Below are 18,075 nucleotides of genomic sequence, written 5' to 3'. Positions count from 1 at the left end.
GATTTAGGGCCCCAGGGAATTTCTCAACTGGCCATAACTCCGGCGCTAGGCCCTCTAGCGCCTCAAATGCGGTGCTAAGCCTACCGAATTTCTAGGCCTAGATGTCTTACAATTTGCCTTAGAGTTACAAAGTAATCCTTTTTGTACCCCCTGATTGTATCGGACAGTGTTTCTTTAAAAATTCCCTCCTCTCAAAGGCTGCAACTCACACGAAGAAATGGTGATAATGGTCTCATAGCCTTCCTGTACCTTGCTCAAGTTCCAAATTTAATGTCTGAGCTTAGTATGATATTCTGCCAAGAGGGCATCCTAACTGAGCCTGATTCTGGTCTTATCTAATACACTTGCGCTTACTGACAGATTAAATTGATAGGTGGAAGGCTTAACTGAGAGAGTTTGTTGAGAGTAAGACGACCCGAGATAGGCTAGATATATCCCTATCCACAAAAAGCAGGACAAATCCAATCCGGTCAATTACCGCCCCATCAGTCTACTTTCAATCATCAGCAAAGTGATGGATGGTGTTGTCGATAGTGCTACCACATGACACTTACTCACCAATAACCTGCTCACAGATACTCAATTTGGGTTCTGCTAGGACCACTCAACTCCAGACCTCATTGCAGCCTTAGTCTAAACATGGACAAAAGAGCTGACTTCCAGAGGTGAGGTGAAAGTGCCTTGACATAAAGGCAGCATTTGACTGAGTGTGGCATCAAGGAGCTCTAATAAAATTGAAGTTAATGGGAATCAGGGGGAAAAATTTGCTCTGGCTAGAGGCATACCTAGCACAAAGGAAGATGGTTGTGGTTGTTGGAGGCCAATCATCGATGCAGTAGTTCCTCAGGGCAGTGTCCTAGGGTCAACCACCTTCCGCTGCTTCATCAATGACCTTCCCTCCATCATAAGGTCAGAAGTGGGGATGCTCACAGATGATTGCACAGTGTTCAGTTCCATTCGCAACTCCTCTGATATTGAAGCAGTCCAGGCCCGCATGCAGCAAGACCTGGACAATATTCAGGCTTGTGCTGATAAGTGGCAAGTAATATTCGTGCCACACAAGTGCCAGGCAATGACTATCTCCAACAAGAGAAAGTCTAACCACCTCCCCTTGACATTCAATGGTATTACTTCCATCGAATCCTCCACCATCAACATCCTGGGGGTCACCATTAACCAAAAACTGGACCAGCCACATAAATACTGTGGCTACAACAGCAGGTCAGAGGCTAGGTATTCTGTGGCAAGTGTCTCACCTCCTGACTCTCCAAAGCCTTTCCACTATCTACAAGGCACAAGTCAGGAGTGTGATGGAATATTCTCCACTTGCCTGGCTGAATACAGCTCCAACAACACTCAAGAAGCTCAACACCATCCAGGACAAAGCAGCCGCTTGATTGGCATCCCATCCCCCACCTTAAACATTCACTCCCTTCACCACCGGCGTACCATGGCTGCAGTATGTACCATCTACAAGATACACTGTGGCAACTCACCAAGACTTCTTCAACAGCACCTCCCAAACCCGTGACCTCTTCCACCTAGAAGGACAAGGGCAGCAGGCTTCAGTTAGTAAACCACCACCTGCAAGTTCACCTCCAAGTCACGAACCATCCTGACTTGGAAATATATTGCCGTTCCTTCATCGTTGCTGGGTCAAAATCCTGGAACTCCCTCCCTAACAGCAGCACCAGCTCACCACCACCTCATTAAAGGCAATTAGGGATGGGCAATAAATGCTGGCCTTGCCAACGACACCACATCCCATGACTGAATGAATATAGATATTACACAGCTTTTCCAATGAATTTTCAATGATGTCATAGGCTTTGACCAGATTTTGAGAAGTTTATAGTTGTCATCTATTTGAGGTAGTAATGCAATGTGCTGAAGCACCTGGTGCTCTAGAATGTGTCCTGTTTTATATTTGGGGGGTGAATTTCAGAGCACCAATGATAACATTGAGCTTGCACAAACATGCACAGGAACAGTGACTTAAAAATAACTGTCTTTGGGGAAGGTCCATACAGACCTATAGTGTAAAAACAACATTACTAGCCTAAACAGATGTACAGAGCTCTCAGGCTAGCTGCAGCCAGAAAAGGGAATCTTATTGCTGCCACAGTTCATATTGGGCAGTTCATACTAGCTGGCAATGGTGCCATGTATTTGTCTCCACCCCTTACTCCCATATTGTCAATCATCTCTGAAGTGGTATTCCATGCTGCTGAGGTAAATCATTTATGTTGCAAGTCTGCTCCTGGCAGCAACTCTAAATGGAGGTACACAGTTGGTCAATGATAGGCTTGTTCTTGTAGCTGAGTGGATGAAAACTTGAGTGCTACACTTAAAGCCTTTTCCCCCCAATTTTCTCCTGTTATGTTCTTCCCTACCCTGCTCTCCTGATGGCATTGACTCCCTCACTGGGGCACATTCCCACCCAGACATTTGCACTGATCCAAGTGGCCATTATTCATGTGTGAGCTTCGACAGTGAGTGTAGGTAAGCTATCTCTGACTTGGGGGACAGCAGAGCCGAGCCTAATCCTGTCCCCGCCCAGCGTCCACACACACACACTTCCAGTAGGGGTCGCTGTGTAATTATTAGGAGCAGGATCTCTGGCTGATTTTTCTCTTTACTAACCCAAGGCTGCTCTGGTCAGTTGTAGTGCCCCTACTGCTATCTCAGCTGAGAAACAACGCAGGACAGGTTTACATTCCTGGTGTGACTTGGAGATGGAGACTTTACCTCTGATCTATCAGGGTGGCTACCATTTAAACCTTCCTGTTGAAATAAATTTAAGTTAAAGTTTGAGGAACACAATGGCTTAATGTACAATATATTTACATTTTCAGCAGAGTCAACATCAAGAAGGCTATAAGACCCAATTCTGCAGGTTATGTAACTGTAGAGCCTTCACCTCGAGCAGGTAAGATAGCTTGACTAGTAAATTGAAGGTTTGGTATTTTTGAGGGAGTATGAGTAAGCAGAATAAAGGAGTAATTCTTTGCTGCAAATACTCTGGGATTTGGGGCTCTTTTTCACATAAAGTGTAATTTAATGGCCCATGTGGTTATGTACTAAATTTGATTAACATTTTGGGTACGAGCTTATTTAGAGCAAGCAGGAATTATCTAGCAAAAATGTGTTCTCTTGATGAACTCAGGTATGATTAATACTGATCCAAAACTTTGTACATGTAACATTTGCATATCGAATTATCATTGGCCCACAGGCATCTGTTAGGAATACCTATTATATTCACATGTGATCACATGCTCAGTTGTCATTGGCCTGCAGGCATCTGTAAGGACTGCTATTGTTTTGGAAGACCCAGGCTCGGGGTCCTGACTCCATCTTGTCCCCACTGTGCTGTATGATTGAGATCACAGACCTGATGCTTCATAAAAGAGTTTAAACTGTAATACTCCATTGTCCTGCAATTTATTATTTTTGTACAAAGTGTGCAAAACAAGACAGTACATAAAACATCGATAACTGTACAAGCCATTTGACATCATAGAATCATAGAATGGTTACAGCACAGGAGGAGGCCATTTGGCCCGTCGAGCACGTGCCGGCTTTCTGCAAGAACACTTCAGTTAGTCCCACTCTCCCGCCCTTTCCCCGAAGCCCTGCAAATTTTTTTCCTTCAGGTACTTATCCAATTCCCTTTTGAAAGCCACAATTGAATCTGCCTCCACCATCCTTTCAGGCAGTGCATGCCAGATCCTAACCACTCGCTGCGTAAAAATGTTTTTCCTCATGTCGCCTTTGGTTCTTCTGCCAATCACCTTAAATCTGTGTCCTCTGGTTCTCGACCCTTCTGTTAATGGGAACAGTTTCTCTCTATCTACTCTGTCTAGACCGCTCATGATTTTGAACACCTCTATCAAATCTCCTCTCAACCTTCTCTGCTCTAAGGAGAACAACCCCAGATTCTCCAGTCAATTCACGTAACTGAAGTCCCTCATCCCTGGAACCATTCTTGTAAATCATTTCTGCACCCTCTTTAAGGCCTTCACGTCCTTCCTAAAGTGCGGTGCCCAGAATTGGACACAATACTTCAGTTGAAGCCGAACCAGTGTTTTATACAGGTTCATCATAACTTCCTTGCTTTTGTACTCTATGCCTCTATTTATGAAGCCCAGGATCCCATATGCCTTTTTAACTGCTTTCTCAATATGCCATGCCCCCTTCAACAATTTGTGCACATATATCCCCAGGTCTCTGTTCATGCACCCCCTTTAGAATTGTACCCTTTAGTTTATATTACCTCTCTTCGTTCTTCCTACCAAAATGTATCAGTTCGCACTTTTCTGCGTTAAATTTCATCTGCCATGTGTCTGCCCATTCCACCAGCCTGTCTATGACCTCTTGAAGTCTATCACTATCCTCCTTACTGTTCACTATACTTCCAAGTTTTGTGTCATCTGCAAATTTTGAAATTGTGCCCTGTATACCCAAGTCCAAGTCATTAATATATATCAAGAAAATACCTTCCTCCAGTCTGAAAAACAACTGTTCACCACTACTCTCTGATTCCTGTCACTTAACCAATTTCACATTCATGCTGCCACTGTCCCTTTTATTCCATGGGCTTCAACTTTGCTGGCAAGCCTATTATGTGGCACTTTATCAAACACCTTTTGGAAGTCCATGTACACCACATCAACTGCATTTCCCTCATCAACCCTCTCTGTTACCTCATGCATAATACTGGAGACTTGGTCATTATGGTGTATTTTAACTACAGGTAGACTATCCTTTATCCGAAAACCTCGGGACCAGCCGAGTTTCGGATAAAGGAGAATTTCGGATTTCGGAAGGTGGGTCGGCGGGGGTCCGCGGGGGGGTTGGCGGGGGGTCGTGCGCACGACTTATGCTGACGCTCAGCGTAAGTCAGTCGGGGTCGGCGGTTGTCGGGGCCGGCGGGGTCCGCGGGGGGGTCGGCGGTTGTCGGGGCTGGCGGGGTCGGCGGTTGTCGGGGCTGGCGGGGTCGGCGGTTGTTGGGGTCCGCGGGGGGGTCGGCGGTTGTCGGGGCTGGCGGGGTCGGCGGTTGTCGGGGCTGGCGGGGTCGGCGGTTGTCGGGGCTGGCGGGGTCGGCGGTTGTCGGGGCCGGGGGGGTCGGCGGGGGGTCGTGCGCACGACTTACCCTTTATCCGAACTTCCGCAACCGGAACCCTCTAAAAACCGAAGGTTTTTTCGTTCAGCGTAAGTCGTACGCACGATTTTCGCTGAACGAAAAAACCTTCGGTTTTTAGAGGGTTTCGGTTTTCGGAAGTCCGGATAAAGGGTAGTCTACCTGTATTTTAATTTGTGGTTTGAAAATATGATTGAAAACAGAATCCTTTTTTCCTCAATACAGCCTGAGATACGTCATTTCACGCTGTGTGTTTAGATGTGCATCAACTGAACTTTTGCTCTTTCAGATTGGCCACCCATTATACACCCAGCCTGAGCTTTCCTTCCATTGACTTCACCTAACCAGATCTCCATAGAAACAGCAGCGATGAATTCCAAGTGTTGACTTCAATAGAAAGGAAAGTTGGATGGGGTGTATAACTGGTGGCCAATCCACTACCGCCCATTATACACCCCCATTGAAGTTGAAAGTCCAGGCGGGGATCTTTGCCGGAATGAAGTAATTTGACAGGATGAACATCTGCATCCACTTATTATTCATAATCATATTTCACAAATATATAATGCTGTTCTTCACCATGTTATGAACAATTGCCTTGTGCATTTGATGCAGAAATCCTGCTGCAGTAAGTAGAGGACTGGTATTGCAGATTGATAAACTTAGTGCTAACCTCTGAATAAACAGCATTTCAAGGACATCAATGCAGCATTCGTTATAATCCATGGCTTGTCTTGTTTATCAGCTTTCAGTGTGTTTCCTTTGAAACAAAATCAGGAATCCTGCTGTCTGATCAAGAAAAAACAATGGTGTTGACCTCATTTTGCTTGGTTTCCCCCTCGCCACCCTCAATATATCCAACATATAAACAAATAGTGTCCCAAGTAACATGGCTGTACATTCTGAGTGTGGGGGGCAGTGGCAGGGTGAGGAACTGGAATGACAAGTGAGCCTTGCCAAGATGTGTAACTGCTTAATTTGGATTACACGTTTAATACATTGCATAATTTATAAGATTATCTGAGATTACTAATGTACGCTGACAAGGCGCAGGGAAGCATTGCAATACTGACGAGCAGCACAAACTTATGATGCACAGCTGAGGATTCCAAGACCAAAATCTCAGGGGCCTAGGCTGCTAAAGATAAATGATTCAGGAGCTTTGGTCTCACATGCAGGCAGTGGCGACAGTCTCTTCTCTCATGGTGTTGATGATGAAACAATTGGAGGAATCCAAAGCACGTATCTAAATTGCAATGAGGGAGGCCGAACATGAAGTGAGGAAGACCCTGATGACTCTGGCAGTTCAGGAGATAAATTTAGCATTCGGCCAGACATGAGGAGGAGAGTACAGGTGCTGTTGTCACTTCTGTAGTGTCAACAGTTCCTGCTTCCAGAGATGGAAGTCTTACAAAGTAGCCTTGGCCGCTCAGAAACTACAGTTTCAACATAGTAGGCATGACTCCCGGTCAAATCTGTGTTCCAGAATCGCACCCTGTGTGCTTGCAATTAACCCCCCCTTCCACTCGCCTGTTCATTTCACTTGAGGGGCGTGCTGCCAGGTCAGCAGAATAGTCAGGGCCACAGTGCGGTCATGTGAGGGAAATCATGGCAGAAATCGAGGTGGCCAGTTCTGGTGCAGAGCTTTGGCTGAGGGGCCCTGCCCCACTTCACTTGCCAGACCACCTCTAACCCACCCTGAAATGGGTGGTTTTCATAAGGAAACTCCAGGCCTTTATGTCAGAGGAAGTTGTGAACCGTCTGCTGCTCAGACTACACCTTGACCCCCTTGTGCAGTGCTGGACACCAAGGCACAAGGGAACTGCTGATGTGCTGGGACCAGTGCAGAGAAGAGCCACAGGAGGAGCACTAGTGTAGGAGAATATAACAGAGTCAAATTTAGGAATGATATCAAGAAATTGTTCTTCACACAAAGAGGGATCAACACTTGATTCAAGGCAAGTCAAGTGTCCTTGCTGATCCATAATTCTTTTAGGTTCTCTTTGTTTTTGAATAAGGAAGCGAAGGAGCAATGGAAGGAGGCTGAGCAGCATTCATAGATACACATAACCCAACTGGCAGAGCAGCTGTAGGAGTGAAGAGGAGGCACTGTGCAGTTTGTTTTGCCTGCAATTCCCAACAGCTATCACCTGTATTCCAAAAGACACTGTGCTTTCTGCAGCAGTGGAGTAGAAGGAAATGCTGCTGTCCGTTGGCCCCATACCTGTCTATCATCTTTCCCGCAACCCCTGTTCGAACCACTCTGACCACAGCATTGAAACTGACCTAATCAAAATAAAAAATGATACTCTCTGTGGCGCACTATCCCTCCTCATCTTTTCGTCTGTAGCTTTTAACATGGTTGGCCACACCAGCCTCCTCCAACGCCTTTACCCTGTTGTCCAGTTGAGTGGGACTTCCCTTACCTGGTCCACTATTATCTATCCAGTCATAGCCAGAATATCTCCAGCAATGGCTTTTATTCCCGCCCCTGCACCGTTACTTCTGGAGTCCCCCATGGCTGTATCCTTGGCCCCATTCTATTTTTCATCTACATGCTTCTGCTTCGATACATCATCCATAGACATAATTTCAGCTTCCACATGTATATTCATGGCACCCAGCTCTACCACACCATCACCACCTCTCATGACCCCTCTACTGCCTCTATGTTGTCAGACTACTTGTCAAACATCCAATCTTGGATGAGCTGCAAATACCGCCAATTAAACATTGCCCTGAACTCCGTTCACTTGCTACTGATTCCATCCCCCTCCCCGGCCACAGTCTCCGGGTGAAACAGTCTGTTTGCAACCTCATTGTCCTATTTGACTCTTAGCTGAGCTTCAGATCCTATATCCTCTCCATCATAAAGACCTCCTACTTCCACTGTCTGAAACATTGCCCGTCTCCGCCCCTACCTCAGCCCATCTGCTGCTGAAATCCTCATCTATGCTTCTGTTACCTCTAGACGTGATTATTCCAATTTTCTCCTGCTGGCCCCCCATCTTTCACCCTCCATAAACTTGCGCTCATCCAAAACTCCCAGCTCCCAGTCCATCAACACCTTGATTTTAACATTCTCATCCTAGTGTTCAAATCCTTACATGGTCTCGCAGCTTCTTAACGATGTGGCCTCCTCTAGCTCTACAACCCTCCAAAAACTCTGCATTTCTCCACCTCTGACCTCTTGTGCATCCTCCACTCTCTTCGCTGGCAGCCATGCTTTCAGCCATTTAGGCCCTAAGCTCTAGAATACCCTCCTTAAGCTCATATTTGCCTATATTGACCAGTGACAGGTGGAACAAATTTAACACATTTCAGCAGAGCTCCCTCCTCATATAGAAGAGAAATAGGAAACCAGGCCGCCATGTTTAAGTCAGCAGACTAGATACAGGAAACTTTCTGGTATCCGGCACTGACGGGACCGAGCTGGTGCCGTTAGATCAAAACTGCTGTATAATCCAGCCCTAATGTTAAAACATACAGAGCTTTTCAGCTCCGTGTGAATCAACAAACCCTGTTGCTTAGCAACAGCTTCAAAACAGTCGGCTGCAGCTGCAAGTGTCTCTAGCTGAAGCTGTTGCTTAGCTACAGACCTTGCAGAGCCTGACTGGGAAAAAAAAAGCAACGAGAAGTAAAAAAACCTATAGAAAATGGCTCCTGAATTTTGCCGGTAGATAGAGTTTTCCGGACTTTTAACCTCCAGTTAAACGATAGTTTCCTGTACATGCTTTCGATGGAGATCTGTGTATTAGCATTAGTGCTATATTGGCTCCTCTATTGTAAGCACGACACTCTACCACCTCCAATATTAGTGTTTGAAGAGTGTTAGCACTGTGCCTTTAATGAACTCGGAAGTGTTAGCGCTATGTGTTATCTGAACTCATGAGTGTTAGCACTGTGCCTTGTCTGAACACATCAGTGTTGGTGCTGTGCCTTGTCTGAACACATCAGTGTTGGTGCTGTGCCTTGTCTGAACTCGAGAATGATAGCAATATGCGTTACCTGAACTCACAAGTGTTAGCGCTGTCCGTTATTTGAACTCACGAGTGTCAGTGCTGTGTGTTATCTGAACTCGGGACTGTTACTGCTGTGTGTTATTTGAACTCACGAGCGTCAGTACTATGTCTTGTCTGAACTTGGGACTGTTAGTGCTGTGTGTTATCTGAACTCACGAGTGTTAGCGCTGTGCCTTGTCTGAACTCGGGACTGTTAGTGCTGTGTGTTATCTGAACTCACGAGTGTTAGCGCTGTGCCTTGTCTGAACTCGGGACTGTTAACGCTGTGCCTTTTCTGAACTCGGGACTGTTAGCGCTGTGTGTTATCTGAACTCGGGACTGTTACTGCTGTGCAGTGTTGATGGTCTATGCATTGTTGAGTTCCACGTTCTTCTGCAGATCTGCAGCCTGCTTGCCAATTACTGGATCAAATTACACATTGAACTCAGCCATGTAGAGAACTTGAATGCAGTACTGTCAGTGTACAGCCTGACTGGATCAAATTACACATTCAGGGTGGATTGTTGGGTAAGTATTGTCCTCCCACTTCCTGGCAATGCCACTACACTTCATTAATTGTACTGGCGGTGTCATAAAACACAGCCAAAAATAAACGATGGACTGCAACTTCAGTTCAGCATTTTGCTAAATACCTGAATCTGTTGCTGTTGCTATTCAGATCTGGGTAAATGCATTCAGAATGCAGAACCCAACTTTGGTTGTAAAATACAGTTTCTCAAAAATGGATGGAAATGGGAGACATTCCTGAGCTTTGGATTGAATACATACCATCTGTGAGATATCCCATGAACTGTTTATATTCTCTATATTGTATTCTATAACAAGGATACCAGCTTAGTAGCATCTTTCCTAACCCTGGCCGGAACTTTCACGCTGCTGTGCGTGCGGGATTGGAGGCGTGTCGGGAGTAAAAGTCAGAATAAATTGGAGCATGTCGGGAGCCTGCCATCATCCCGCCTCCTTGCGCCTTTAACTCTGGCGCGTTTGCCAGCGTGGCATGGACCCGAACGCCAGAGGCGGGCGACCTAATTTAGACCATTATTACCTTGTTGTCGGACCCTTAACCGTGTTTTTAACCAGACCTTTTTAAATTTCACTGCATGACCACAGGAATCATGCAGCCCGGGAACCACATCTGTCAAGCTGAGGCGGAAGCTCAGTGGCCATTGAGCGAGGTCATTACTGCAAATCATGGAAAGCACAATAAATACTCCCACATGACACCTGCTTACATTCCCAAGGGAAAGCCTCTTGCTGAGTGCATTTTGAGCACAGATTTAGGTGTCTACAGTTTGTAAGTCTTTTCTGCAACTTCGGAAGCCACTCTCACCTCATTGCTACTAACTATCACACCATTGACAGATTGCTTCTCTGATTTTTACTTGACCTGCCATCTGTTACACCAGCATGGGTGCCATTTGTATTGTCTCACCTTGGTCATTAGAATCGAACCATGATGAGCCCCAACACCAGCAGCACCAGGCACACCAGCAGCACCAACAACACCACCAACCTTCTCCTCAACACCCTGATGCTCCACAGGACAGAGGGCATCAGCGTAGGGCTGCACCGCATCAGAGATGATATCCCCAACACAGGGTATATAGGCAGAGGATGAGCTTCCTCAACATGACTGAGCAGCAGTGCCAAGGAGGCTCAGGCTATCACACCAGATCGTCGCAGACATTTGCAGCTTAGTGGAACCAGACCTGCAGCCCAGCGGACCGGGTGGACACGCCTTACCAGTGGCTGTCAACGTCACCAGCACCCTCAACTTCTTCATCTCAGGCTCCTTCCAGGGATCTGCAGCAGACATTTGCAGCATCTCGCAGTCAGCCACCTACAGATGCATCACACAGGTCACCAATGTCCTGTTTGACAATTCAGCCAATTACATCAACTTTGCCACTGATGAAGCCAGTGTTACTGAGCAGGCGCTCGGCTTTGCCGCTCTGGCTGGCTTTCCACGGGTGCAGGGCGTTATCGACTGCTCACATGTGGCCATCAGGGCACCCCATCATCACCTAGGAGTCTTTGAGGGAGTGGAAGCCCTTGCAATTGACAATGTGCAGCTCGTCTGCAACCATAGGAAGATCATCATGCATATGTACGCCAAATTCCCTGGCAGCTGTCATGACTCTTTTGTGCTGTGCCAGTCCACCCTCTCTCAGCTCTTCGCACCGCTGCTTGAAGTGTAAGATTTTGGTCACAGGACACACACAGATTACCCAAAGGGTCTGAGGAGTTGTAAGACATTTTATTAAGGAGCGGCAGTTTAAGTAAGTACAACACATAATCAAGATAGACATAGTAGACATACAACCATGACAAGCAGCTGGTATCAGTCCCGATCGGACAGATGGCTGCTGTGCTCGAACAGCTCTTCCCTTCACTGTTTGTGCTAACAGCTCTTTAGATATCTCTTTTACTCTCTTTTTAGGGGTGGGCCTAGGGTAGATTATCAAAGATACAGTCAACAACCTTTCTAGCACACAAACAGTAGACAGCTAGTCTGGAAACAAGGTCACCGCCGCGGTGCAGAATGTTATAACAGCCACAGGGAACCAAGAACATCAGCAAATTCTAAAGGCTGGATTTTGTGAATGGAGGCGAGTTGGAGGCGGGACTGCTGCTTGCCGTGTCAATGTCCTGCCTCCATCCTCGCCTGACCAACCAGAGGGATTTGCCCTTGATTGAGCTTGTTAAGCCCACCCCGTGGGTTCAGCAGGCCAATTAGGGAAGAAGTCACTGACCGAGCACATCAACATCAGATGTGCTATCTGTCAAGACTTCTTGAAAGAAGATATGTCAGCATTTGACAGCTCTGTGAAACTGTCAATCACTGACATTCTCTTTAGTTTGATGAGCCCTTGTGTTCAGGATTCATCAAACCTTTCAACTTTGTAAATTTCACATGGCTGTTGGTTCGGAGGTTCCAACAGCCAGTCTGTGAAATTGACAAGGAGGATGTCGGCCCTCCCGATCCACCATGGCTGAAGGCTGTAGGAAGAAAACAAGGTAAGTGAACACTTTTTAAAACTTATCACTCACCTTGCATGCTTACCACTCCATACTTGCACCCATCACTCACCTCTACATCTTACTTCCAGGTGCCTCTGACCGCCGCAGATCTCCTCCACCTCTCCTCCAACCCGGCGGAGTTCTCCGAGGTTGGGAAGCCTTCACCTGTGAAGATAAAATGGCACTAATCCTTTTTTCTGTCTGTTCCTCCGAGTTTACCGGCTGTCCCAACTCCATGCCCGCCTCCGCGGGGCTTGGAAAATCCAGCCCATTGCGTCTATCCAGTTTATCCAGTTATTCTAACATCAGTCTGAAGAGACTTTTTTGTCTCGTTATTTCTTGGTTTCTTACAGGAGACAAGGGCTAGCCACTGAAGACGTGGCTCATGACACCAATGAGGAGGCCAAGTACCGAGGCCAAGGAGAGATATAATGAAAGCCACATGTCCACCAGATGTGTCATAGAGCAAACAATGCTGAAGATGCACTTCAGATGCCTTGACAGATCTGAAGGAGCCCTTCAGTACACACCAGCCAGGGTCTCCAGAATCGTCATCGTCTACTGCGTGCTGCACAACAGAGCGCAGCAGTTTGGAGGATTAGTGCTGCATGAGGAGCAAAGCTCTGAGTGCACAGCCTCTTGGAGGAGGAGCATCAGCTGGAAGTCGAGGAGGAGGAGGAGGAGCAGGAGGAATCTGAAGTCCAGATGCCAGCAGCACCTGAGCACATTGCTGCCCAGCATGCCAGGGATGGCCTTATCGTGGCCAGATTTACTTAACTTCCTGCATTACACCCATATGGCTGCCACATGCTGTGCCATGTTCCCTCCCAACAACACCATAACGCATCCCGACAATGACCAAGCCATTCCTTTCATACTGAACCCCGTTGCTGGAGGTAACGTTGGCCCAGAAATTAGGTTCGGGGGCTTGCCGCGTGTGCAAGCCCCCGATGTGCACTTACCTGGCGCGCCTGCCGTTCTGCTCCCGGGATGCTTGCAATTCCTGTTTTCAGTTGATTACTCCCGGGCAGCGTCTGACGTCACGCCGCCCAGGAGTGCAGCCAGCGCGAAGCCTCGAGCACGGAGTCTAAGTTAGACACACCCCTTGAGGTCTCCTTAACATAGGCCACACCCCTAATTTTTAACACAAGCTGCAAAGCAATTTTACATGCAGAGCAGCATTTTAAATACATTTTTTGTATTTTTATTAATCTTTAGGTAACTTTTATAAAGTTTTAAATACTTTTACATTATTTTGAAGAATGTAAAGTAGTTTTAAACAGAATTAAAGCGTAGTTATTTTGATGAGCCGGCTGGGACCATGTGGGCACTGGGCAACCAATGGGAGGTTGCAAAAGTTCATTCATGAGTTTGATAGTAAGAACTGTCAAACTCATGAAAACTCAGGGTGCCCAAAACAGCACTTAAACTACAAATAAAAGTTAAAAAAAATCCCACTAAATAAATGAACTATGAATAACTGTTAAAAAAAACTATTTTAAACAATTAATCAAATTAAAATTTTTTTTTTTTTTTAACAAATCGGGTCTAAAAATACACTTACCTTACTGTAAATTCTTTAAAAATAATAAACCTGTGGAAAAAAATTTCTAAATTGTATTAATAGACCACTTACCTGTAAAACTAAGTACTTACGTCTGGTTTTTTCAAGCATAAAAATCGGAGGCCTTTACGCACGGGCAACTCTTTACAAAAAAACGAATTTCAGCGCGCACACGCTGCCTGATACGTCACACGCGTTCCGCCTCTTAACCCCTTGGTTTAGAGGACAGGAAATGCCGGTTTTCAGCGCATGCGCTGTGCATCCTGAAAACCGGCACTTCCATCCAGCCCACGCGTGAGTACCCCGTCCGTACTCGCGCGTTGGGACCGGAATTACTGGCCCGTTATGTCTCACCATTCACTCCAACTCACTAAGCCACTTCCAAAGTAGCAGACAAAAATGGGCATGACCGCAAAGTGGTGTTAAATAAATAGTTTTATCCGTGACATAACCGTAACGGAACCTTAATAAAAACAATTCTTTAAACATCCATGTGCTTACCCTTGTGCATCTACTTCTGTGTCAGTTTACTTTTACGCGTTCTTCTACGAGGTGCAATCCCTGTGGCTTCAGCAGAGGTAGAGGCAGCCTGCTCACTTCCTTGCTGCGACTGCGTAGATGCTTTTGGTGGACGTCCTTCGGGTTTTGGAGCCTCTGATGGCCTCACCAAAGTCTGCTCCCCCTGTGACTGTGCAGGGGCGGACTTGACCATTGCGTTCCCATCCAGGAGGCATCTGGGGCTCTGACTGAGGGGGTGGCAATGGGGGAGAAGTGTAAGCGCTTTGAGAGGAGCCTCCACTTCCATGTCCCCTCTCTCCATCATCCCTCTCATGGCTCACCCGCACTTCTCTGCTAGCACTGAGCTGGAGAGCACCTTGCTGCACAGCAGTGGGGCCATGAGGACCCACTTCTACATTGATATCCCACCTAGAGAGAAGGTCTATGAGCCTCTGCCATCTGTCCTCCATGAAGACCATGTGCTCCTGTGAGTGGCGCATTAGCTGCTCCATGCAAGTGGCCATCCTTTCCATGAAAGAGCCTACAGTCGCCATCACCTGAGACACGGTGGTGCTCATGTTGGAGATGGACTCCTCCATTCTCTGCACATTTGCAGTCATTGCGGCCGCAAAACCGGTCAAAGCCTCCTGCACTTCTTCCTCCACCTCCAGGATCCCCCTCTTTCTGAATGGCCCCCGAGGCTCAGCGTCTGCATGCAGCTGAGCAGAGCTGGGAACTTCTTGCGCCCTCCGGCGAGGAGTCTCCACTGCTTTCCCTGTCTCCACCATCTCCTCTTGCTCACTTGTGACTTGTGAGACACCAGGTGACAACACAACTCTATCTCGCGTGGGACCCACCGAGGTGTTTGTCTCTGTGCTGGTGCTGGGTGCGCTTATGTCTGGTGATGGTGCGCCCTTAGATGCTGGAGGCTCCTCTGAGGAGGCGTCTTCCTCTTCTGCCTAGACAGTGGGGGGTGGTGGGGGCTCTTGATGTACCTGTGGGAGAGTAAAGAGATGATTTATAAATGTGATATTAAGAATGGGTAATAAGACCATTATGCACATGATGAACATTCACTGGCTGCTGACATCAGTCCCCATATGAGTGACTGCTATATGCCACATGGCTGTATGAGGTGTAATTCTGTCACCAGGTTGCTGAGAGACCCCCCTCTCTCTGTTTCTCACCACCAGATGCTCTGCAACTCTCAGACCTCCAGGGTGGCCTTCTCTGCTGCTGTCAACATGGCGAATGATGGAGGGCCACCTCCGGTTCTCTCCCTGTTATTGTGGGCTCTCTTCTCCTGCAAGGAGGGAAAGAAGAGAAGTTTGAGTGAGAATGATGGCATGAGTGTAAGGAGTGTGTAGGTTACATCTTTAGAGGGTGACTATGATGGAGTGGGGTGCCAATGTCAAATGGCCTCCTTGTGTGGTGTTAATTGGTATGAGTGCATTAGGATGAGGATGAATGTGAGGGGTGGTTGTCAGATCCTGCTGTTCACCTCCTCTGCTATATCCAGCCAGGCTCTTTTTGTCTCCTGGGGAGGTCTCTTGTGCCCATCAACAGGGAAGAGGACCTGCCTGCATCCTCTGACTCCCTCCACAAGAATATGTAGTGAGTCATCCGAAAACCTGGGTGCAGCCCCCTGTCTCAGTGAAGCCATATGTGCAAGGCTGAGCAGTAAGCAGATGCTGAAATGCACTGCCAGCACACTCCAAGATGGACCTTCAAATGCAACATGGCCAAGGCTGCTTTAAACATCCTGGCTGGAAATGAGTCATCGATGATGTCATCTGACCCACACTATTTAATAGGGCTGGGAAATGAGCAGGCCTGCCTTAATAGGCGCCATTAAGGGAAAGTTGATCTGAGGAGCGGGATGATAAGAACAATGGTGTCCCGACCTGCCATGCTGACCGCCCACACCCGACCTGCCTAGGTAATGAAAATTCCGGCCCTAGTCTCTATGCTCAAGGGGAGCAGAGTAGACTTGGACTAGAAGCTATTCCAAAGAAGCCAATAGTTAGGCGTCAGGAGTGAGGTGCTACTTTAAAAGTTGATTTCCTCCTTTCTTTCATCTTTTCTGGAGAAAGTAAAACATTTTAGTTGACAGCCATGTATACAAGAGGCTGTACTCAATGGGACATGACTATATGGTCAATATAATGTCTTGTGTAGCGGCTCTACTACCACCCAGCTGAGACGAGCTAATTCAGCACAGCCCAATGATCAAAAGTGGGTCCTCCTTACCTAGATAGCTCAGTGCCACACCAGGTGGTGCATTTACCCATTGGCACAACATTGTTCAGAATACTGCTTGGATCATTTTTCTCTTTGTGTAGGTGTACTTTCTGTGGCAACAACTAATGGTCCTGCTGGGATTTGCCATTGCCATAGAAACTGTGATTCGCCAAATGAAAATGTATTGATAACCTAAGGTACAATGCATCACGATTCCTGTATCTTCGATCTCTTTATTTTCAGCTGCAGTTCTGGGAGAATGTGTCCAGGGAAAGCCTATGGTATCACCATCTGGCTTTTATTATAAGGACCAGTGGATGTCAACAACCTGCAACATTCGCCGCTTTGACACTCCTGCAAGAATTACAGACTGTCTTCGTAGAAAAAAAGTTTATATGTTTGGAGATTCAACTATGCGTCAGTGGTTTGAATATGTGACTGAATTTATTCCAGGTTAGGTTGGCTAGTCGGTCTATCTATCTATCATTTTGAATGTAGCATGGATCACACATTAAATGCACGTGACACTTGAAATTTGTCAATTATGCTTTTATAATTGGCTCAAGTACAAATTTGAACCAAGAAAAGTAGTTAGAAAACTACTGATGAGAAACGACTCTGAGCTTATGAAAACAACCAATCTTAAATGACTCACCTACCAATAAAAGAAAGGTGATCCAATCAAATAAATCAAAATACTTTTAGAAAATTGTTTTGGTCGGCCATTTTACCCTCTTACTCCACTGACTAAGGGCTCAAAATAAAGTGGGAAATATAAAACAAATACATAAATAACTTTTAAAGTTAACGATAGCATTGGGCTGGATTTTCCCGGGTCCCACCCACCCGGAGTTCAGGTTTCTTGGCATGCTGGGGCCGGCTGATTGACAGGCTGGCTTCCAGTCGTGCGGGGAACTTGGTGAAGGAGGCCACAGGGCTAGGTAAGTGCTGGGCCCCAGATGGTGGCGGGGGTGTCCAAGCCCGAGGGGAGGGGGGTGGTACGATCTCTGACCCCGGGGGGAGGGGTGTGGTACGATCTCCAACCCCGGGGCTGAGACGCGATCCCGGCGAGGGGGGGGGGGAGATGTTCCAAGCCCGGTGGGGGGTGGGGGGGCTGATGGTGGGAGTGCTTGGGGGGCTGGGAGGAAGCAGCCCTGCTCCTGCCGGTCCAGAAGCATTGCTCCCTGAAGCTGAGTGTTGTGTTTGTACCGCTATACACAACTACATAAAATAATAAAGCAGCAGAGACTGAGAGTAACTTCAAGTGATCTTTACTGGGTAACTGGAACTTTGGCACTGACTGTACAAATCGATACGCGTCTGTTATATACGCTCGCAACTAAGGATATACATCCACAATACAAAGTAGTCCCTTCAATGTTGTATACATTACACTTCCTCCCCCTTTAGTTTAATAGTATATTAACGCAAAATTTCTATAATTAACATACAGAGCCTGTCTTTACAGTAACAAAATTCAAATTCCAACATAACATTTTATTTTGTCAACAGCTCTTTTACAAGTCAAGTCTCTGGGGAGGCCTCCTCTGCCTCTCTGGGTAACGTCTCTCCAGACTCTTTTCTCT

General features: G+C 46.9%; 1 protein-coding gene across 1 annotated transcript in view; it reads left to right on the top strand.

The window, feature by feature from the left end:
- Window positions 1-18,075, top strand: part of LOC147107703 (NXPE family member 3-like) — a 53,204-nt gene that overhangs the window by 22,319 nt on the left and 12,810 nt on the right. The window contains exons 4-5 of the mRNA XM_086006928.1: window positions 2,856-2,929; window positions 16,733-16,942. Coding sequence (XP_085863054.1) covers window positions 2,856-2,929; window positions 16,733-16,942 — 284 coding nt within the window. The remainder of the gene's footprint in view (window positions 1-2,855; window positions 2,930-16,732; window positions 16,943-18,075) is intronic.

This window comes from Somniosus microcephalus, chromosome 14 (assembly GCF_052327205.1).
Source record: "Somniosus microcephalus isolate GS21.2 chromosome 14, FLI_Smic_1.0, whole genome shotgun sequence".
Lineage (NCBI taxonomy): Eukaryota > Metazoa > Chordata > Chondrichthyes > Squaliformes > Somniosidae > Somniosus > Somniosus microcephalus.
The sequence above is the reverse complement of the archived record's forward strand: the minus strand, read 5'-3'. Positions and strand labels throughout refer to the sequence as shown.